This window comes from Indicator indicator, chromosome 23, assembly GCF_027791375.1.
Source record: "Indicator indicator isolate 239-I01 chromosome 23, UM_Iind_1.1, whole genome shotgun sequence".
Classification (NCBI taxonomy): Eukaryota; Metazoa; Chordata; class Aves; order Piciformes; family Indicatoridae; genus Indicator; species Indicator indicator.
The window spans coordinates 14,152,371-14,173,277 of NC_072032.1; the positions used below are offsets into that span (position 1 = coordinate 14,152,371).

Genomic DNA, 20,907 nt, shown 5'->3' on the forward strand with positions numbered 1-20,907 from the left:
CTGAGGCAATTTGTGGCCATTTCTTCTTGTCCTGTCGCTTGTTACTTGGGAGAAGAGACCAACCCCACTTTGCTCCAATCTCCTTTCAGGGAGCTGTAGAGAGCAACAAGCTCTTGGAGAACATCTTCGTGGACATATCTGGAAGGGAACCCTGGTCCAAAGACCCTGTTGAGGTCAGTGCCTGAGAAACACCTTCCTGAAGGCTGTGAGATCCTTGAGGTCCTATCATGGCCCTATCAGAGCATTGCTCTCCAGAGCTGCTCCTCATCTCCCCACAAAGCTCAATCCAGCTCCAAAAAAAAAGAGGCTACATTGGGGAAAGGCTCAGGGAACCCCAGCAGCCTCCCTTGAAGGGATGTTCAAGTGCTCAAAAAGACAAAGCAGCAGCAGGTGCTGTGGTGCTGCCCATGGGGGTGGTGGGATGGCCCTTCCCCAGGGCCAGCTGCTGAGCATGGAACACCCACACAGAGCCAGACAACCTCCTTGGGTGCTCTGTATGGGGTCCTCCTATGTGGCACACACAGGGCTCAGCTGGGAAGCCCCACTGGGGGCTCCTCATCCCCCCAAGCCCCAGCAGCTCTAGCTCCTGCCCTGCCACAATGCTCCCCATTCAGGTGAGCCACGCTGCAGCCCTCACACGAAGACTGGGAATTTATGGCTTGCCTTAAATGTCACCTTTTCAACTCCATGCCTTGGCTCAGCCCCCTTGGAAACCAGCATGAGCCAAGGACTGGCACTGCTCAGAGGAAACCCTTCCAAGACAAACAAGAGCTTGTGCAATAAAGGGCATGAAAAGGCTCCCAGTCAAAGCTGGCAGCAAATACCTGCAGTCAGCAATGATGTCATCCACCAGCTGGGCACCCAGAGCATCCAGCTCACTTGGAGAGTGATTGGCCTTGAGAGCCAGGTGGATCTTCTCCAGGTTTGCTTCCTGCAGGAAAGAAGAGGAAGAGGAGATGGATAGCACAGACCTCCCAGGCACTTCGTTCTGCTCTGTGTCCAGAACCCTCCCAGCCAGTGCTTGGGACTGCTCCCCATGATGAGAAACTCCATCCTGGGGCTCACCAGGGCCCTGCACCTCTGGCTTTGCTCCTGTGAACCCCAACAAGAAACCCCACAAAGAGCTCAGGAGCTGAGGGAAGGTCCTGTCACCCAGTGGGGATGAAGGTGGTCCCTCACCCTCCATCAATCCATGGACTGAGTGAGACATTTGGGACCCTGGCAGTGTTCCCCTCCACAGCACAAGAGTCATCAGACCCCAGACCTGACCCAGCCTGAAGACAAGCTCTGTCCCTTGCCTGTTCCCCCAGGCAGGATGCAGGAGGAGGTGGGCAATGCCACCATGGCACTCACCAACCTATCTGCTGCATAGAGGAGAAGGTTCTGGGCGTCAGTCCGGTCGCTGATATCTTCCCAGTAGGATGACAATACCACCACAGGCTTCACATTGCCCCAGGGCAGGTAGTAATAGTGACAGCCTGGGGGACACAGCACCACTGGTGAGCTCATGCTATTGAAGTGACAGCAGACCCCACTCCTCAGGACCACAGCAGAGATGAAAGCCTTGAGCAGCATTTGGCCTCGGGCAGAAGCCCATCTCTGGGGCTTATTTTGGAGCAAGAGGATGGGGGTTATGTGCTGGAAGGTGTCCAGAGAAGGGCCACAAGGATGAGCAGAGGGCTGGAGCACCTCTGCTGTGGAGACAGGTTGAGAGAGTTGGGGTTGTGCAGTCTGGAGAAGAGAAGGCTCTGAAGAGACCTTCTTGTGGCCTCCCAGGACCTGAAGGGGGCTACAGGAAAGCTGGAGAGGGACTTTGCAGTAATAGGACTGAGAGGAATGGATCCAAGCTAGAGGAGGGGAGATTTAGATTAGGTGTTAGGAAGAAGTTCTTCCCCATGAGGGTGGTGAGAGACTGGCAGAGGTTGCCCAGGGAGGTGGTGGAAGCCTCATCCCTGGAGGTTTTTGCAGCCAGGCTGGATGTGGCTGTGAGCAACCTGCTCTAGTGTGAGGTGTCCCTGCCCATGGCAGAGGGATTGGAACTGGATGATCCTGGAGGTCCCTTCCAACCCTGTCTGATTCTATGATCTCCAAGGATGGAGCCTGCCCTCAAGCAGCCCCTGCCAGGAGCTGGTTTCCCACCAGGTGGTGCTCACCATCGAAGACAGCCCTGCTGTACTGCGTGGTGGAGGCCAGCGGCAGGCAGGTGGTGTCAAACTTGTTGCCGTAGTTGCCGATGCTGACCTCGAACTGGATGGCATCGTCCACGTCCTGGAGCATGGTGGCCGAGTAGAAGGCAGCGAAGAGGCAGTACCGCCGGCGGCGCAGGAACTTCTGCAGCGGGCAAAGGGCCATGGCCACGGGGGGCACCACCACCACCCACCCCCTGCAGGCAGGGCACTGCCCGCCCCGCACACACCCGCCTCCAGCAGAAGCCTCCGAGCCTTCTCCAGGCCTCCAAGGGAGAGCAGCCACCTCCAGCAGCTCCCTGACCACTGCTCAAGGGACATCATCCACCCAACAGCCATGACCCTTCCACAGTGTTCTGCATCCCATGGAGGGCAAAGCCCCTGAGCCCACAGGACTTGGTACAATTATAGAGGCACTTGGGTTGGAAGGGACCTTTCAAGGTAATCAACCCTTATTTTAATGGTAGGGGTTAGAAGGGGCATCTGGAGATCATCTAGTCCAGGGTCACCCACAGCAGCTTGCTCCGGATCACAGTGTCCAGGCAGGTTTGGAATCTCTCCACAGAAAGAGACTCCACAACCTTTCTGGGCAGCCTGCTCCAGGGCTCCAGGAGAGAAGCTTCTCTTCACATTAAGATGGAACCTCCTGGGGTCCAGTTTGTGCCCTTTGCCCCTCGCCCTGTCACTGGGCACCACTGCAAAGAGCCTGGCCCCATCCTCTTGCCCCCCCCACCTTTTAGGCATTGCTAAGCAGCAACACCCCCTGGAGCCCCCCCATTACCTCCACCCGCAGGATGTCATCTGCAGAGATGTCCTCCACCTTCTGCTCCACGTGCTCCACCACTTTGGTCTCCAGCTCCACCAGCACCCTGCCACGATATGCAACTCCCTCGCCCTTGGGGTAGACCAGGGAGAGGCATCAGGACCCTGGTACCCCCTCCCCGTGGACTTTGTGGTAGAGGGAGCGAGGTCAGGCAAAGTATTTCTGCAAGAGCTTCCAAGGCAGAGAGTTTGTGCAGCAGAGCAATGGCAGGAGGTGATTATCCAGCAGGAAGAGCCAGAAAAACGTGCTGCAGGCTCCTAATGACAAAGCCATCGTGGGTTAAGAGCAGCTTGGATTGGGGCAAGGAGGGAGGAGGGGTTGGGTTAGTTTCTGTCATGCTGGAGAGAAGCTGAGGTCACCTTTCCCAGATTGAGGGTCTCGTAGGGGTCGGGGAAGCCGGTGAACTCCCGGGGACTGCCGTACAGGTTGATGTAGCAGGGACCAAAGGTTGGCAGGAAGCCAAGGCCATCATCCACTGGGCACCATGGGGGCAAAAGGAGACATTAGAGGAGAGTCCTGAAGGCACCTCAGGGGTGCATCCCACAGAGACATCACCGCTGGGCCACGGGGATCCTATGTGTGCAGCTGGAGACCACCAAGATGGGGTTGGTCAGCCTGGAGAAAAGGAGGCTGAGGCTCCCCTCAGAAGGTCTCCTCCTCCATCTCTACAACTCCTTGAAAGGAGGCTGGAGGCAGCTGGGGGTTGGTCTCTTCTCCCAAGGAACAAGTGACAGGACAAGAGGAAACAGCTTCAAGTTGTCCCAGGGTAGGTTTAGGTTGGACATGAGGAAGAATTTCCTGCCCAAAAGGGTTATCAAGGCCTGGCCCAGGCTGCCCAGGGCAGTGGTGGAATCCCCATTCCTGGAGGGGTTTCAGAGCTGTGTAGCTGTGGTGCTGAGGGCCAGGGCTGGGTGGTGAGCTGGCGGTGCTGGGTTAGCTGTTGGACTCAGTGACCTTACAGCTCTTTCCCAACCAAACCAATTCCATCACTATGAGAACACTGCAGGTTATCACCCTTCTTGAGTCCTATGGCCACTTACCTTATTGCAGGAGAAAGACAAGGTAGAGGTGGGGCTGAGGTGGGGGGATCAGAGCTCCCCATTCCCAGGAAGTGTCCCCAGGGAAGGAGAGCATCACTTCCCTGTTGTGAGCCAGCACAGGGGATTCCCAGCAGCCAAGAGGCTGGCCCAGTGCTTCTCAAAGCAGTAAGGGAGGGCTTGGAGGAGGAGGACTCATATTTATGACACCTTGAGCAGAAGGAGCAGGAGCCATGTGCAGGGTCCTGCTCTGAGCTCCTGAGCTGGCTGCTCCCCGTGCCCAGCTGGCTCTGCACACAGCCAGACCACAAAGCTGTTGCTGCCCAACATGCAGACCCAAACTCGCTGTGAGGAGGGGCAGGAGAATCCCTTCCCAGCTTCCACAGGGCAGAAGCCATCTCCTCTTCCCACCAAGGTGCTCAGGCATGGTGCAGCCAGAGCTCCCACAGCTCTGTCTAGAGCTCCAGCCTGAGCTGCAGCCCTGCCAGCAGCTCAAGCAGCAGAACCATTACCAAGTGGTGACTGCAACCCGAGAGAGGAAGGGGAACGTACGGTCTGGGGCTTTCAGAGGCTTCACAAGAGCAGGAAACTCATCTGAGGCACAAAGAAATGGAGGGAGGTTAGGAAAGGCTGGCAGAGGAGCACATGGGAGGATGGAGGGTTATGGGAATCAGGGGGGATGCTCTCCTGGGCTTTCGGTGCCCAAAGACACAGCAGAGACAGAGAGAGGAAGGACAAGGTTGTTAAAGCACAGAATGGGAGAGGTTGGAAGGGAGCCTAACAATCATCTAGTCCAACCCCTGCCTTGGCCAGGGACATCTTCAACTAGATCAGGTTGCTCAGAGCCCCATCCAGCCTGGCCTTGGACACTTCCAGGGATGGGGCATCCACAGCCTCCCTGGGCAGCCTCACAGTGAAGAGCATCTTCCTCACCTTTCCCCTCTTTCAGTCTGAGACCATCATCTCTTCTCCTGAAAAATGTCCCACTCCAGGGAGCTCACCAGGGACCTATCACCCTGTTGCCCTCCCCAGAAGCTGTGGGATTCTGTGGGAAACAGGATTGCAGCATCCCTGAAGGGGTTGCAAAGGCTGGATGGAGCCACATGGCTGGTGGGACCCATAGCTCCCCAGCAGGTCTGTGGTGAGGTGAGGTGTGCTGGCCATGGGCAGACTCCTCACAGCCTCCTCCTCCCTCCCCAGCCTTTCTCTCTCTCTCCAGACAAGCCCAGGAGTTGCTCAGGAACTGGAGAGGAGTGAGGGTAGACACACAAGCACCATGGTGGAGAGCCCCAACTCCATGCCTGCATGCATGGCCAGGCAGTGCTGGAGACACACAGGTGGCTGCAGCTTGGCCCCAGGCTCATGTCCTGGCAGTTGGTGCCAGCTCCATCTCATGTGCCCAAGCCAGCAGGATGCTAGCAGTGGGGCAGGGGGTTGCAGAGGAGCCAAGAGACTCAGAGGCACAAGTCTGATGGGGTTGCAGGTGCCACCAAAGCTTGTTAGTAGCAGGAGATGCTCATGCAGGTTAGGGCAGCCTCTGCTCCTGGGGCTCTTGGCAGCCCCACAGCTGTGTCCCAGCTCTCTGCCCTCCAGCTTGGCACAGATGGCACAGTCAGTGGCACCCAGCCAACATCTCCATGGTTGTCCTTCACTTCAGAAAGCCTCTGGGACTTGAAACAGCAGCCTCAGCACAAACTGGACCTGGAGCCCCATCACACCCTCTGACAGCCCTTAAGTGTCACCTGAAGGGGAGCCACCAGCAGGGACAGGCAAGGGTGGGCTGTGGCATCTTCCAGCACCAGTGACATCCCTGCCTTTCACAGGGGACTGCAGCCCCTCCACTCAGCAGGGAAAAGAGGGAACAAAACCCCTGACACCCCATGGCCCTGCACCTTCCCCATCCCAATGCCCCTGGGAAGATCTGAAGATCTTCCAAAGCACATCCCAGGAGAGGTGAGCTCCAGCCAGACACCAGCCCACAGGACAGAGTCACCTTCAGCACTGACAACTTGACAGGGACCATGCCTGCTGTGACACCCTCCCAGCCAGCACCAACCTCCCAGCCAGCACCAACCTCCCAGCCAGCACCAACTCTAAGCCAGCACCAACCTCTAAGCCACCACCAAACTCTAAGCCACCACCAAATCTAAGCCAGCACCAAATCTAAGCCAGCACCAAACTCTAAGCCAGCACCAACTCTAAGCCAGCACCAACTCTAAGCCACCACCAAACTCTAAGCCAGCACCAAACTCTAAGCCAGCACCAACTCTAACCAGCACCAAACTCTAAGCCAGCACCAACTCTAAGCCAGCACCAAACTCTAAGCCAGCACCAACTCCAAGCCAGCACCAACCTCCAAGCCAGCACCAACTCTAAGCCAGCACCAACCTCCAAGCCAGCACCAACCTCCAAGCCAGCACCAACCTCCAAGCCAGCACCAACTCTAAGCCAGCACCAGCCTCCAAGCCAGCACCAACTCTAAGCCAGCACCAACCTCCAAGCCAGCACCAACTTCCGAGCCCACACCAGCAACCTCCAAGCCAGCACCACCAACCTCCAGCCATGAGCATGCAGAGCTCCTCCACCACCATGCCCCCCAGCCCCCCTCCTGCCACCCCTCCCTTACCCTCCAGCTCCCCTCCAGGGGCCGAGATCTTGGCCATGCTGAGGTAGGCAGTGCCGATGACGTCGTTGTGAGTCACTCTGTCCCTGCAACACAACCCAGGCTGCCATCACCCCACAGACACCAGGGGTCTCCTCCTGCCCACCCCACTCCTCCAGCTCAGCTTTCCTCGTGGGCAGCCTCCCGTGGGGAGCCCCATCCCTGCTCACCAGTCGGTCACTCGGATCCTCATCTTCTCACACATGGAAGGGAACTGGGAAAAGAGAGAGGGAGAGGAGTGGTGAGGAGTGGTGAGCACTGGTGAGGGAGGTGGGGGGGAGGGAGGAGGAGTGGGTGTGGGAAGGGATGGGGATGGGTGGGAGGAGGACAGGGGGAGAAAGGATGGGGGAAGAGAGGACAGTGGTGGGGGTGGGAGAGGATGGGGCAGTAGGAGAGGACAGGGTTGGGAGGAGAACAGGAGGGTGGGTGGAGGACAGGAGGGTGGGTGGGAGAGAATAGGGAGTGGGAGGGAGGAGGACAGGGAGTGGGAGGGAGGAGGACAGGGAGTGGGAGGGAGGAGGACAGGGAGTGGGAGGGAGGAGCCCAGGGGGTGTCTGTGCTCACCATGGCTGGCAGTGTCAGGCTCTGGTTCCACTGTGGGTTGGCATTCTTCTCCAGGATCTTTGAGTAGAGCTGCAGGTGTGAGATGGGGGAGGAGAAGTCAGAGCTGGAGGGTCTCAGACCCCCAGAATCCAGCTTCCACTCCCTGGGTGGCCTGGTGAGGCTCTGCACTGTGGGGTCAACCCCTCTGGGCAGCTGGTAGAGGATGGTATGAGCTGCTCGAGGTTCTCACCCCCCCAGCAAGGACCCCCTGGGACTCACCTCCTTCACAGAACCATTTTGCTTGGAAAAGACCTACAAACACCAACCCAGCACTGCCAGGTCCCCCTACGCCACTTTGGGGTCCTTTGTTGGACACACTCCAGCACCTCAATGTCCTTCTTAGAGTGAGGAGGCCAAAACTGAACTTGGGATTCAAGGTGTGCCCCCTCCAGTGCCAAGCACAGGAAGATCCCTGCCCAGCTCCTGCTGGCCATGCTGGTGCTGATCCAGGCCGGGATGCTGGTGGCCTTCCAGGCCACCTGGGGACACGCTGGCTTCATGTTCAGCTGGCTGCTGAATAGCTCAGGATACAATCTCCAGCCTCTGTCCCCAGTCAGGCACAGTCCCCAAGGGAAGATTTCTGAGCAAGGCAGACTCTCAGCTCCTTAGTGATGCTGAAGACCACAATACAAGTGGTGGCTCATGGCCATACATCTTGGTGAAGGTACTGGAGGAGTTGTGGCAGCAAAAGGAAGCAGGATGGGGCTCTGCAAAGCCACCAGAGTCACCTCCATGCCCTGGCTAGCCATGGGGGGTGGCAGATTTGGTGCTGAGAGGACAGCACCAAGAGCACCCTGAAGGAGATCAGCTTCTCCATCCCTATTTCTAATGCACCACAGGGAGTCCAGCAAAGAAACTACTCTGGTGCAGCAAATCATATCATGTCTGGTGGCACTGCTCAGCTCCAAATGTGCCATGAGCAGGGGGATAGGGCTGGGGACACCACCTGGGCTGCAGGACATTGCAGTCACAGAGTGGTTTGGGTTGGAAGGGACCTCTAAAGGTCATCTAGAAGCAGCCTCGCTGGAAGCCAGGGTGTGACAAGGACTGATGGGACCTCTGCAAATGCTCCATCAAAGAAAAGGACCAAATTTTGCCCCTGCTGGGACCAACTGCTTCCTGTGCTCAGCTGCCAGCCCAGCCCTGGGACCAGGGGGAGCTGTCCCCCTCTGGCCACTCACCGTCTTGCCTGCGAAGCTGACTTCCACGAAGGGATCCACCAGGTTCTTCTTGTTGCTCTCAAAGCCAAAGATCTGCCTAACGTTGTCCATGACAGCATCATCCACTGGGAGGGGAAGGAGAGGCTAAAAGCTCATGGAAGCAGATGGATGGCCCCAGCTCTGCAGGCAGGCTGTGCCACCAGGCAGGCTGTGCACCTCCGCGGAGCCAGGTGCAGAGGAAGAGGAGCACAAAGCCAGTGTGCACCAGCAAGAAGCTCCTCCCTCAGGGCATTGCAACTGACAAGTATCTGCAGGGGCTTTGGACCAAGGCTCCTTAGCTGAGCCCTGATTCTCTGTCCAGCAAAGGGGACACTCACTCTGGGGCAAGTCTTCAGCTTTGAAGATTTTCAGGCAGAAGTGAGCTGCTCGCAGGGTGACCCCAGTTGGGCGCAGGAGGTTGCTCTCAATGTCTTCCTTGTCTTCAGAGGCTTCCTTCTTCTCCAGCTGCAGGACAAGAGGACAAGAAGAAAACATGATGACCAAGCTTGCAAAAGATCCTGAAATCAGCAGCAAAACCCCCAAATCCAGCACTTTGCCCCCAAATCCAGCACTTTGCCTCCAAAAGAGATGAAGATCAAAGCCTCCTTCCTGCCAGCTTCCTGCTTGCTGCAGTGTGTCCAAAGCTGGGGAAGGGTCTAGAGCAGAAATTTTGTGAGGAGCAGCTGAGGGATCTGGGGTTGTTCAGCCTGGGGAAAAGTAGGCTGAGGGGAGACCTTCTGGCTCTCTAGAGCTCCCTGGAAGGAGGTTGGAGCCAGGTGGGGATTGGTCTCTTCTCCCAAGGAACAAGTGACAGGAGAAGAGGAAATGGCCTCAAGTTGCACCAGGGGAGGTTTAGGTTGGACATGAGGAACAATTTCTTCCCCAAAACAGTTGTCAAGCCCTGGAAGAGGCTGCCCAGGGCAGTTGTGGAGTCCCCATCCCTGGAGGGGTTTCAAAGCTGTGTAGATGTGGTGCTGAGGGCCATGGTGAGCTGGCAGTGCTGGGTTAAGGGTGGGACTCCATGATCTTAAAGGTCTCTTCCAACCAGAATGATTTTCTGGTTCCCTGGGAACAGACATGGGTTTTGATGGCCCAGGGTGGTAGAGCAGCACAGTTGGAGCTTCCTCCCATCACAGCCACGGCAATACTCACAGGTGCTTCATCTCCAGGCCCCAGCACGAAGAGGCTGACTTTCAGATAGCCCTTGGCACCCGCAGAGAAGTCCTCTGGGTCAGAGAGCAACAGCCACTTCCTGAGAAAAGCATGTTCTGGGGGAGGGGAGAGACGGGGGAGGGGGAGAGGGAGGAGAGGAGAAGGAGAGGAGGGGGAAAGGAGAAGGGGAAGGGGAAGGGGAAGGGGAAGGAGAAGGAGAAGGAGAAGGAGAAGGAGAAGGAGAAGGAGAAGGAGAAGGAGAAGGAGAAGGAGAAGGAGAAGGAGAAGGAGAAGGAGAAGGAGAAGGAGAAGGAGAAGGAGAAGGAGAAGGAGAAGGAGAAGGAGAAGGAGAAGGAGAAGGAGAAGGAGAAGGAGAAGGAGAAGGAGAAGGAGAAGAAGGGAGTTACATCTGGACTTGATCTTGAAGGTCTGGGGCTGCTCTGGCTGGGGCTGCACTGGCTGGGGATGCTCTGGCTGGGGACGCTGGCTGGGACTCTGGCTGGGGACGCTCTGGCTGGGGACGCTCTGGCTGGGGATGCTTTTGCTGGGGATGATCTGGTTGGGGACGCTCTGGTTGGGGCTGCACTGGCTGGGGATGCTCTGGCTGGGGATGCTCTGGCTGGGGATGCTTTTGCTGGGGATGATCTGGCTGGGGACGCTCTGGTTGGGGCTGCACTGGCTGGGGATGCTCTGGCTGGGGATGCTTTTGCTGGGGATGATCTGGTTGGGGACGCTCTGGTTGGGGCTGCACTGGCTGGGGATGCTCTGGCTGGGGACGCTCTGGCTGGGGCTGCACTGGCTGGGGACGCTCTGGCTGGGGACGCTCTGGCTGGGGCTGCACTGGCTGGGGACGCTCTGGCTGGGGATGCTTTGGCTGGGGATGATCTGGTTGGGGATGCTCTGGTTGGGGAAGCTCTGGTTGGGGATGCTCTGGCTGGGGAAGCTCTGGCTGGGGACGCTCTGGCTGGGGCTGCACTGGCTGGGGATGCTCTGGCTGGGGACGCTCTGGCTGGGGATGCTTTGGCTGGGGATGATCTGGTTGGGGATGCTCTGGTTGGGGAAGCTCTGGTTGGGGATGCTCTGGCTGGGGAAGCTCTGGCTGGGGCTGCTCTGGCTGGGGCTGCACTCTTGGGACTTTCTGCCAGCCAGCCAACCAGCCAGTGGCACAATGGCTTGCAGGCCTCTAGGATGTCTGTCTTGGGCCAGGGAGTGGTGGTGGTGGATGCAGGGACCTGTCTGGCTTCCCAGGTGGCAGAGGTGTGTGTGGGGTTGCATTTCCCCTAGGCTTGGCCCAAAACCCAGGGGTTCCCCAAGTGATGCCAGACCCCAGCCCCTCCTTGGACTCACTTGGCTCCGAGTAGACAGCCTCGATGTCCATCTGTGCAGGGAAGCAAAGAGGAAATGTCAGTGCCCAGCCCATGGCTCAGCCTGGTGGGCAGTGGGGGTAAAGGGGGCACCTGGGGTGAAGGGGACAGGTGGGGGTGAAGAGGACAGGTGGGAGTGAAGGGGGCACCTGGGGGTGAAGGGGGCACCTGGAGGTGAAGTGGACTGGTGGGGGTGAAGGGGACACCTGGGGGTGAAGGGGACACCTAGGGGTGAAGGGGACACCTGGGGGTGAAGGGGACACCTGAGGACCTCACCCGGAACTCCCCAAGCAGTGAGTCCGTCCGGAACGACCGAGAGTCCACAACCTGGGGGGAGGAAAAGGAGCAGACAAAGGCTTTCCAACCCAAAAAGCCTCCCAGGGTGCAGGGCTTGGCTGCATGGCTGTGCCCTGGGGAAGTGTGGGGACAGGGTGGCAGGGCCCCAGCTCACTGTGATGAAGATGGGAGCGTCAAAGAGCTCAGCTGGAGACTCGAAGACGTTGAAGAAGAAGGTCTGTAGGAAAGAGGGGAGAGGGTGCAAGGGGGAGGTCTGCCCCAACCTCCTCTCAGGCTGTGTTTGCACCTTCCGCCATCTCACATGTCCCCAGCTCCACAACCTGGAGCTTCTTCCCCTCCTCTCAGGTGAGACCTCCTGAGCAGCAACAGCCTCTCAAAGGGGCTGCCCTGGGTGACTGTGGTGCCCCAATGAGCAACATTCTCCAGTTTGCTTCTGCAGCTGGCCTGGGGCTGGTTCCCATCCAGATCAGCTCTCCTGGGCTTCTCCAAAGGAAGCACAGGGGCAGGCTGAAGCAGGCTTTGGGGACAGGGCTGGGGACAAGTCACCTGCAGCTTTCCAAGCATACTCCTCCTGCATGTCCAGCTGCATTGGACACCCCTCCCCAGGACATGCCACCTGCCTGTTACCAGTGGCTCTGGGCCATGAGCCATCTCTGGAAGGTGACCAAGATGAGCCCTGCCTGAAAGCAGGGGCTGCTGGACCTGCCAAAGGCAACCTGCTGCTCTTGGAGCTTCTCTCCCATTGCAGTCCCCAGCAGCACAGCCCAGCCTCAGGGCTGACCTGGGCTTTCCACCAACCCAGAGCATCCCTGAACCTTCCCTGATGCCCCCAGGCACACCCAGAGCCTCCCCCTCACCTCATCAAAGAAGGGGCTGTTGCCTTTCCGTATCCTGGTCCTCTTGGTCTGCCCAGCAACTGTCACCTTCACCACGGGCCTGATGTTGACCCCAGGGAGCTGCCTGCCCTCTATGACCCTCACCCTGATCTGGGAGGAGGAGGACAGGTGGTTGTTAGCATCAGTCCTACCCTGGGATAGGCACCCCCGGCGGGGATGAACCCCCTTGGGACAGCTTGGGGTGCCAAGGTGAGCAGCTCAGCCCCACCAGCCTTGTGTCACCTGGAAGTCCTGTGGCTTGTTGGACAGGGGCTTTTTGTGGGAGCTTCTCCTCCTCTTCAAGCCCTGCAGGTGGTGCATGTGGGGGGGCTTGTGGGGCACTAAGGGGGGTTCAGGTCCTGGGGGCCCTGAGGAGGAGGAGGGCTCTGTCTCATCTCCTGTCACCGTCTGATCCTCTGTCTCCTCCTCTCCGGCTGTCTCTGCATGGGGGAGAAAGGAGGTGGAGGACAGGAGTGAGGTGGGAGCAGGTGTGGGGCTGCAGGGTGAGGGGTCTGGGTGGAACAAACGTGGTGCTGGGGGGGACAGGGCCCCCAGGGTGCTGCAGGAGGAGGTTCCTGGTTACCAGTGACCGTGTCGGGCTCAGCAGCAGCCGGGGACGGCTCAGGGGCAGCCGGAGGGGGAAACAGGGGCACAGCTCCGGGTGGGGGCAGGTAGGACACTTGCAGGATGAGGAAAGCCTGGAAAAGAGGAAGTGGTCATTGTGTGGGGGTCCAGCAAGGCTCCTCCAGGGCGTCTGCCTCAGGGCTGGATGCCACCCATCACGTTCTGCCCAGACATGGGGGGTGGAGCTGAAACAAGTGCCAGGGAAAGGGGCAGAGCAGGGAGGTGGCAGTGAGAGGTGACCCAGGACTCATTGGGACACCAAGGGTGGGGATACTGCTCAGGCTGGTCTCAAACTGGGAGCTGTAACTGGCAGGACATCATCCTGACTGGTCCCCAACTAGGAGGTGCAACTTGCAGGGACAGTCCTCAGACTGGTCTCCAGCTGGGAGCTGCAGCTGGCAGGGACATGGCACAAACTGGTCTCCAGCTGGGAGCTGCAGCTGGCAGGGACATGGCACAAACTGGTCTCCAGCTGGGAGCTGCAGCTGGCAGGGACATGGCACAAACTGGTCTCCAGCTGGGAGCTGCAGCTGGCAGGGGTGTTGCTTGCACTGCTCTGACTGGTCCTCACGCAGGGACTCACCCCAGTGCTCTGCTTCTTGGTGTCCAGCAAGGGGATGTTGTAGGAGGCTGCCAGGCTGGGGGAGGAGAGGACATCTCGCAGGGGGACTCTGGCTTCTCCCAAAAATCTGGGGGGGAAGAGCAACAGGGGGTCAGGGGTAGCCTGACCCAGGGAAAGGGACTGAGGACCCATGGCTGGTGCCAGCCCAAGCACCAGTAACCAGCTGGAGGGGGATGGTGACATCTGCCAGCATCTCCAGTGAGGAACAAGCCCAAGGTGAGCATCCCTGAGGATTTTATCCCCTTTTTATCAAAGAAAACCCCCTAAAAGCCCACTCTGAGGAACCAAGAGCCATAAACCAAAGCACTGATGGACTTGTCTCTGCCAATGAAGCAAAGACAGGGACAGAAGGGATGGGGGTTCCACTGGGAGATCAGAGCCACCACCATCCAGGAGCATTTTAAACCTCCCTAAAACTGATTTTCTCCTGGTGAGTTTTGTAGAATCATGGAATGGTTTGACTCTGGGGGTGGGAGGAGCTGGGCAGCAGCTCTGCAGCCACTTCTCAGCCAGCCCTGCTCAGTGGAGAAATCATCATTGCTGGCTGGGCTGGGAAGTGGCATGGTGCAGGAAGGGTTAACCAGATGCCAAGCACCAGGAGATGATGATTCAAGGAGGAAGTTCTTCACTGTGAGGGCAGTGAGACACCCACCCCGGTGGCCCAGAGAGGTGGGAGATGCCTCATCCCTGGAAACAATCCTGGTCAGGTCATTTGGGGCTCTGAGCAACCTGCTCTAGTTGCTGAGGTCCCTGCTGAGTGCAGGAGGGTTGGAGGGGATGAGCTCTGAGTCCCTGCCAAGGCAAAGCAATCTGACTGCAGCCAGCCCCAGCAGCCAGCACAGGCCACGGAGTGCCTGTCCCTGGTCACTGTCCTGGAGGGTTCTCCTGCCAAGGGAACGAGAAGCAGAGCCTCACCATCCCCTCTGTGACAGAGGGCACCACAGTCCCTGTGGACCACAGAAGGAATCTCCCAGCACCAGGAGTGAGGACTCTGAGGCCATTCTCCCTCTATTTATAGACATGACACCCCTGAGCTGGACCAGACCCAGCTCCCACCTCCTTGGCCTCCAGCCCAAGAGCAAATCCAGCAGCAGCTCCAGCCCTGGAAATGAGATCCTTCATGCCAGGGTTGTCTTCCCCATCCCAGCTGGGTTCCCACCTTCCACTGCCCCCAAAATAAATCACTTCCCCTGGTTCTTGCCCTGTCCAAGCTGCAGTCCTGACCAAAGGAGCCTCCTGTGCAGACATGGGCCACTGGGTGTCCCAGAGCTGGAGCTGGCACCACCATCAGCTCTGCCTCTGCTCTGCACTGCAGCTGCTGGGAGGATGGAGCCCTCAGGGCCACGGTGGGACCTCCACTGCCCTCAGTGTGAGAGGCAGCAGGAGCTGCTGTGAGGAAGGAAGCTGTCCTGGGAGGTTTGTTTTGCAGACACTGCCCTTCCCAGCTCCAAGTGTCCTGGCCAGGAGCTGGGCCAGAGGAGCCTGGCTGCTGTCTCACACCTCCCTGGCCAAGTGCCCAGCACCAGGGCCTCCTGGTGCCAGCCTTGCTCCAGCCTTGCTCCAGCCCTGCTGGTGGAGCAGCCCGGGGGGGACAATGGGCACAAGGGTCCCCTTGTGTCCTCCCTGCCCTCACCCTGTCCTTGAGTGAAACAGCTCAGAAATGCAGCTCTTGCCTCCCACCAGCTACCCACATGGCAGCTGGCACCAAGGAGCAGCTCCCAGAGCTCCAGGAGAGCCCAAATGCCTCCCCTGGCCACCCCAGCCCTGGGTGAGGGTGTCAGGAGCAGGGCAGGGTGGTCAGAGCCCACACCTAATGCTTTCCTCACCTGTTTCTCCCCACAGTCTCATGGTCTTTCACAACCACAGTCAGCTCAGCACCTGGCTCCAGGGGAGTTCCCTTCAGGTCCCACTCAAAGCCCTGGAGGGGAGGAGAGAGGAGTCAGAATCAGCCCCCAGCTGTGATGCTCATGGTGGTGTCCATCACCTCCAGCACTGCCAGGGGCTCTTGATGCTGCAGCCACCCTGTCCTTCATCCCAGAAAAAACCTTGGCACCACACATGGGCCAGGTAAGATTCCACAGCTTCGGGAATCCTTTAGGCTGTAAAAGTCATTGGGTCCAACCCTTAACCCAGCACTGCCAGATCACCACTGTTTAGTGGCACCACATCTCCATGGCTTTGAAACCCCTCCAGGGATGGGGACTCCACCACTGCCCTGGACAGCCTCTCTCAGGCTTTGGTAACCCTTCCCATGAAGGAATTGTTCCTCATGATCACCTTGAGCCACCCCTGGCACAACTGGAGCCATTTCCTCCTGTCCTGTTGCTTGTTCCTTGGGAGGAGACTGACCCTCACCTTGCTCCAACCTCCTTTCAGGGAGCTGCAGAGAGCCAGAAGGTCTCCCCCTCAGCCTCCATTTCTGGCAGACCCCAGGGAAAAGCCTTCTCTCATCAAAAGAGAACCTGATGGGAGCTGGCACGCAGAGCTCTGGCACCAGCAAGGTCTTCCTTTGCTCACCAGAGCCCTTTGTTTTCTTACTGTGACCCAGGGCAGTGCAGGTCAGGGTTAGAAGGAAGAAGGTGCTGGAAAAAAAATCTCCTCCCAGTGGCCAGGCTGCTGCTGAGCCAAGCCCAGGCTGAGGAGCCAAGCAGGCTTTGTTTCCCCTTGGAGCTGCAATGTTTTTCAACAGCTCTTCCGAATGTGCCTGCTTGGCCCTGATAAGATCTTGATGGAAGGGGAAGAGGCTGGAGCAAAGGGCTGCAGCTGGCTCCATCCCTTCCTCCACTCCATGTCCACTCCAGATACAAAGCTGCCCAGGATGGAGCCCAGCCCCAGGCCCTCCATGGGATGACATCAGGGACTCATGGAAGCAGTTTGGTTGGTAAAGACTTTAAGGTCATCGAGCCCAGCCCTTACCCAGCACTGCCAGGGCACCACCAACCCATGGCCCTCAGCACCACAGCTACACAGCTTGGAAACCCTCCAGGGATGGAGACTCCACCACTGCCCTGGGCAGCCTGGGCCAAGGCTAGACAGCCTTCAAGGGGAGGAAATTGTTCCTCATATCCAAACTAACTCTCCCCCTGGTGCAACTTGTCCTGTGGCTTGTTCCTTAGGAGAAGAGACCAATCCCCAGCTGGCTCCAACCTCCTTTCAGAGAGCTGTAGAGAGCCAGGTGGTCTCCCCTCAGCCTCCTTTTCTCCAGGCTGAGCAACCCCAGTTCCCTCAGCTGCTCCTCACAGGACTGGTGCTCTGGACCCCACAGCACCCTTCATGCCCAGGCTGTGCCCCCTGGGGCTGGGGACACACTCACCTCGTTCCACACAGGGTTCACATTGTTCTTGATGACTTTAGTCCTCTTCTTCACCCCTGCAGGGAGCAGCACACAAAGCTCAGAGCAGCTTCCCCATCCAAACCACGAGGAAAGACCCCAAAAATTCCAGTCCCCTCCATGCACAGGAGTGGTTGGGAGACTCCAGTGAGACCTGCAGCTCCCAGGAGCAGGATCAGACCCTGGCCCTTGCACGTGGGCTGGGCTGTGCACAGATAGGCTCCAGAACCCTCCTGGGACCTCCAGCCCTGAAGGAGCCTCACTGGAAAACCCTGGAGAAGTCATCTCTTGGAGTCATGGAAGATCTCAAGTTAGAAGGGACCCATCAGGATGGAGTCAAAGCTCCCTGCTGCTCCCAGAACCACTGAAAACTGAACCACATGACTGAGAGCATCCTCCAGCTGCTCCTTGGATGCTGACAGCCTCTGCTCTAACCACTGCCCCAGGGAGCCTGCTCCAGGGAACCACCAAGCTCCCTGTTCTGGGAGGACTTCTCACCCCACACCTTCACAGATCTTCTTCCCTGGCAGATGTGGAGCTAACCCCCCCTCCCATCCTCACTTGGGGAAGCACCATGGCATGCCTCAGTTTCCCCAGGCCAGGAGCAGGGCACAGAGCAGTGGCTGCTGGGTGGCTTTTGAGCTGGAAGGTGCCATGAGGAGCAGGGACACCCAGCTGCCTCCACCCAAAACCAACATCCCGAGGAGCTCCAGCAGCAGGGGGCTCCAGCCCGGGCTGAGGAGCCCCCCTAAAGCTGCAGCCCCAAACCCTGACCCTCCCCAATCACACTGACAGCCTGCCAGGCCCCCAGGGAGGGACCAAGGGGAAGAGGAAGAGGAAGAAGCAAACAATAGCAGTGAGTCAAAGCCTGGGGTCACCAGTGATACCAGCAAGGCCTTATAGATCCAGACACACAGACAGGGGAGGGAGAGAGCCACACAGAGGTACAGAGAGAGGAACAGAGAAGCTCCCCAGGAGCCAGCAGTGCCCTCCTGCAGCCCTCAGGCAGCTGTGTGCTGGGCTGCAGCCAGAGGAGTGTGGGCAGCAGGGCAGCAGAGGGGATTCTGCCCTTGGCTCTGCTCTGCTCAGACCTCACCTCCAATCCTGCCTCCAGTTCTGGTGTCCCCAGCAGGAGAAGGACACAGAGCTGCTGGAGTGAGGCCAGAGGAGGCCACAAAGATGCTCCAAGGGCTGGAGCAGCTCTGCTGTGAGGCCAGGCTGAGGGAGCTGGGGGTGTGCAGCCTGGAGAGGAGAAGGCTCCAGGGAGACCCTAGAGCTGCCTACCAGCACATGAAGAGGTCCTGCAGGAAGGCTGCAGAGAGACTTTGCATGAGGGTGTCTAGAGACAGGCCAAGGGGGAATGGTTTGAAGCTGAGAGCAGGGTTAGACTGGATCCTAGGAAGAAGTTCTTCAGTATGAAGGTGGTGAGACTCTGGCACAGGCTGCCCAGGGAGGCTGTGGATGCCTCCTCCATTGGGATGCTCAAGGCCAGGCTGGATGAGGCCCTGAGCAGCTGAGTCTGGCTGAGAGGTGTCCCTGCCCATGGCAGGGAGGGTGGAGGAGATGAGCTCTGAGGTCCCTTCAACCTGAGCCATTCTGTGATTCTATGCAGTCTAGATTTAGAGATACAGAGAGAGCTACAGGGAGATTATAGAGAGAATACAGACAGCTGTGGAGATCTAGAGAGCTACATGGAGAGGGACAGAGAGAGTCAGAGGGATGTAGATGTATAGAGAACTATGGAGAGAGGGCTAGAGGGGTCCACAGAGAGCTATAGAGAGATTAGAGAGATCTATGGAGAGCTAGAGAGCTATATGGAGAAGGATACAGAGATAGAGAGAGAGAGGAATATACAGAGAGAACTATGTAGAGAGGGATAGAAGGATCCAGAGATACATGGAGAGATATAGAAATACACAGAGAAGAATATAGACAGAGAGAGCTGCATACAGATACAGAGAGCTAGAGAGACAGAAAGGGACAGAGAGAGGTAGAGAGACAGAGAGCGAGCTACATATGGATATATAAAGAGGGATATAGATATATAGAGAGTGAAATACAGAGGGCAATAGAGAGAGAGAGCTATACACAGAGGGATATAGAGATACATAGAGAAGGAAATACAGAGAGGGGTAGAGATAAAGAGAAAGCTATATCTGGAGGGCTATAAAGATACATAGAGAGCTCTACATGGAGTGATATATAGAGACATGCACAGAGATATGGAGACACATATCTAGAGAGAGCTATGAGAGAGAAGGACATAGAGAGAGAGGGAGTTAGACATATAGGAAGGAGAGAGAGAGATACTTAGAGATATAGAAAAAAAGGATATAGAGATATGGAGAGGGATATCCAGGGATAGAGAGAGGGATACACAGAGATGTGGAGCTACGGAGAGGTCCATACAGATGTACCTCTAGGCAGCCCAGGCTGTGGGTATGGCCCATGGGGCTGGCAGGGAGCCCAAGTTGCTCACTCAAAATATTCTCCTTTTTGTTCTCTCTTTTGTTCCAGCATCTCCAAATGGCTCTTTTCCTGTTTCCCTTTTTAAGGAGTTTCTGCTAAAGCTCCCAGCCTGGAGGCCAAGTGGCTGCTGGAGCCAGACCAGAGCCAGGGAGGTGGTCAAGCTGCCCCCACCCTGACACGGCACCTCTGGGCATTGTCACCCAGCCCAGGACACTCCAACCCCCTCGGGTTAGAGCCCATATCCTGCTTACACCTCATTCTCACGGGACACGGAGCCTGGAATTCCCCCCTCCCCCCCCCCCCAAGGCTCTCGGGATGGGGCCAAGGGGGAGGGATGGAGTCCACCCTGGGCAAGCACCCAGCACCCACCGCGGGATGAAGATGAGGGCTCCTGGGTGGGTGGGGGCCAGCAGCACCTTCCCCCCAGTCTGCACAGGAAAGGCCAAGTCAGAAGCTACTCAGCCTCTTCCTTTCCTTCTTTTTTTAATCTTTTTTTTTCCTTTTTGGCTAAAAATGAACATTTTCCAGGAAACAGCCATCTAAAAAAACCCTTCACATCCTGCAGCAAGTGCTTTCGAGGTGCTCCCTTCCCAGACATCCCCCCCTACCCCTATCCTCAGGGATAACCCTCTGGGTGAGGGCTTCTTCTTAGCCATCTCCTATTAATAATCAAGAGAAAAGCATCAGAGCAATCAGGAGCACTCCTGGGTGCAGCACCCTCCGGCAAAGCCAGCTCCTGATCCTGATGGCTACCCGATCGCTTCCAGAGGCAGTGAGAACCCTAAACGACCATCCCCACGTGTCCCAACACCACCTCAATCCCTGGGGAAACAAGATAGAGAGCACTCCATGGGTGCAGCATCCTGCAGCGAAGCCCTCTGCTGCCCTTCGCCGGGGTTCTCCCGCACATCCCAACACCTTCGGATGCTGTGACAGCCCCCCGAAGTGTCCCCACCCTGGGAAAAAAAAAAATCCCATGGGATTTCTCACTGTCGCCCACGCACCACAAAATCCTAGAGGAAGAGGGATAAAAACCACAGCCGTGGACGTGGTGGTGCCACAGGTGTGAGCAGGACACCGGGATGCATGGGGGAGGGCTTGGAGGGACGCGGGGGGAATGCGGTATGGAGCACTCAGTAGTGCGGTGGAGGGGAGGGGGTTTAGAAAGGAGTTAGGAGAAGGAGAGAGCTTAGCAAAACCCAGCGCTGCTCGAGGTGGCTGCAGAAGCAGGCAAGACAAACACCCCACCCCCTCTCGAGCCCAGATTTCGGGTCCCTCTCACCTCGGAAAGTCAAACTGGCCACCGGGTCGCTCTGCTTGTCCCCCTTCTCCAAGTTGGGAAGGTGGGTGGCTCGTTGGAGCAAGCACCGCAGCATGGCTGGCAGATGGAGCTGGGCACTGGCAGGTCAAGCTGTCGGACTTAGCCCTTTGGGGGCAGGATTTGGCCACCCCTCCACACCCACCCCCCCATCACCATTTCCTCCATCCCAGCCCTCCCCAGCTGGTGACACCAAGCGCCTCAACGCGGCAGCTCCGGAGGTTGCAAAGAGTTGGGATGCTGGGAGTTAGGAGGCTACTAAAGAACAGGGATTTGGGGATGTGAGAGCCCTGGGGATAGATTAAATCCCTGGGATCCAGGGAAGCTGCTAACCCCAAGGATGCT

General features: G+C 57.8%; 1 protein-coding gene across 5 annotated transcripts in view; it reads right to left on the minus strand.

Annotated features, from left to right (window-relative positions):
• DYSF (dysferlin) overlaps positions 1-20,620 on the minus strand; it is an 88,577-nt gene extending 67,957 nt beyond the window's left edge. For 2 of the 5 annotated variants that reach the window (XM_054391701.1, XM_054391699.1), the window contains exons 1-22: positions 20,527-20,620; positions 16,758-16,813; positions 15,271-15,362; positions 13,406-13,511; positions 12,782-12,896; positions 12,442-12,638; positions 12,181-12,309; positions 11,478-11,540; positions 11,303-11,353; positions 11,010-11,040; positions 9,663-9,778; positions 8,849-8,975; positions 8,493-8,596; positions 7,273-7,341; positions 6,879-6,922; positions 6,673-6,755; positions 4,599-4,640; positions 3,369-3,484; positions 2,968-3,081; positions 2,154-2,331; positions 1,354-1,478; positions 825-931 (exon numbers count right to left, since the gene is read on the minus strand). In XM_054391701.1, the coding sequence (XP_054247676.1) occupies positions 825-931; positions 1,354-1,478; positions 2,154-2,331; positions 2,968-3,081; positions 3,369-3,484; positions 4,599-4,640; positions 6,673-6,755; positions 6,879-6,922; positions 7,273-7,341; positions 8,493-8,596; positions 8,849-8,975; positions 9,663-9,778; positions 11,010-11,040; positions 11,303-11,353; positions 11,478-11,540; positions 12,181-12,309; positions 12,442-12,638; positions 12,782-12,896; positions 13,406-13,511; positions 15,271-15,362; positions 16,758-16,813; positions 20,527-20,620 (2,159 nt within the window). Of the gene's footprint in view, positions 1-824; positions 932-1,353; positions 1,479-2,153; positions 2,332-2,967; positions 3,082-3,368; positions 3,485-4,598; positions 4,641-6,672; positions 6,756-6,878; positions 6,923-7,272; positions 7,342-8,492; positions 8,597-8,848; positions 8,976-9,662; positions 9,779-11,009; positions 11,041-11,302; positions 11,354-11,477; positions 11,541-12,180; positions 12,310-12,441; positions 12,711-12,742; positions 12,897-13,405; positions 13,512-15,270; positions 15,363-16,757; positions 16,814-20,526 lie in introns of all 5 variants that reach the window. The other 3 variants (XM_054391702.1, XM_054391700.1, XM_054391698.1) reach the window with 2 other exon arrangements.
• Positions 20,621-20,907: the final 287 nt, after the last annotated feature.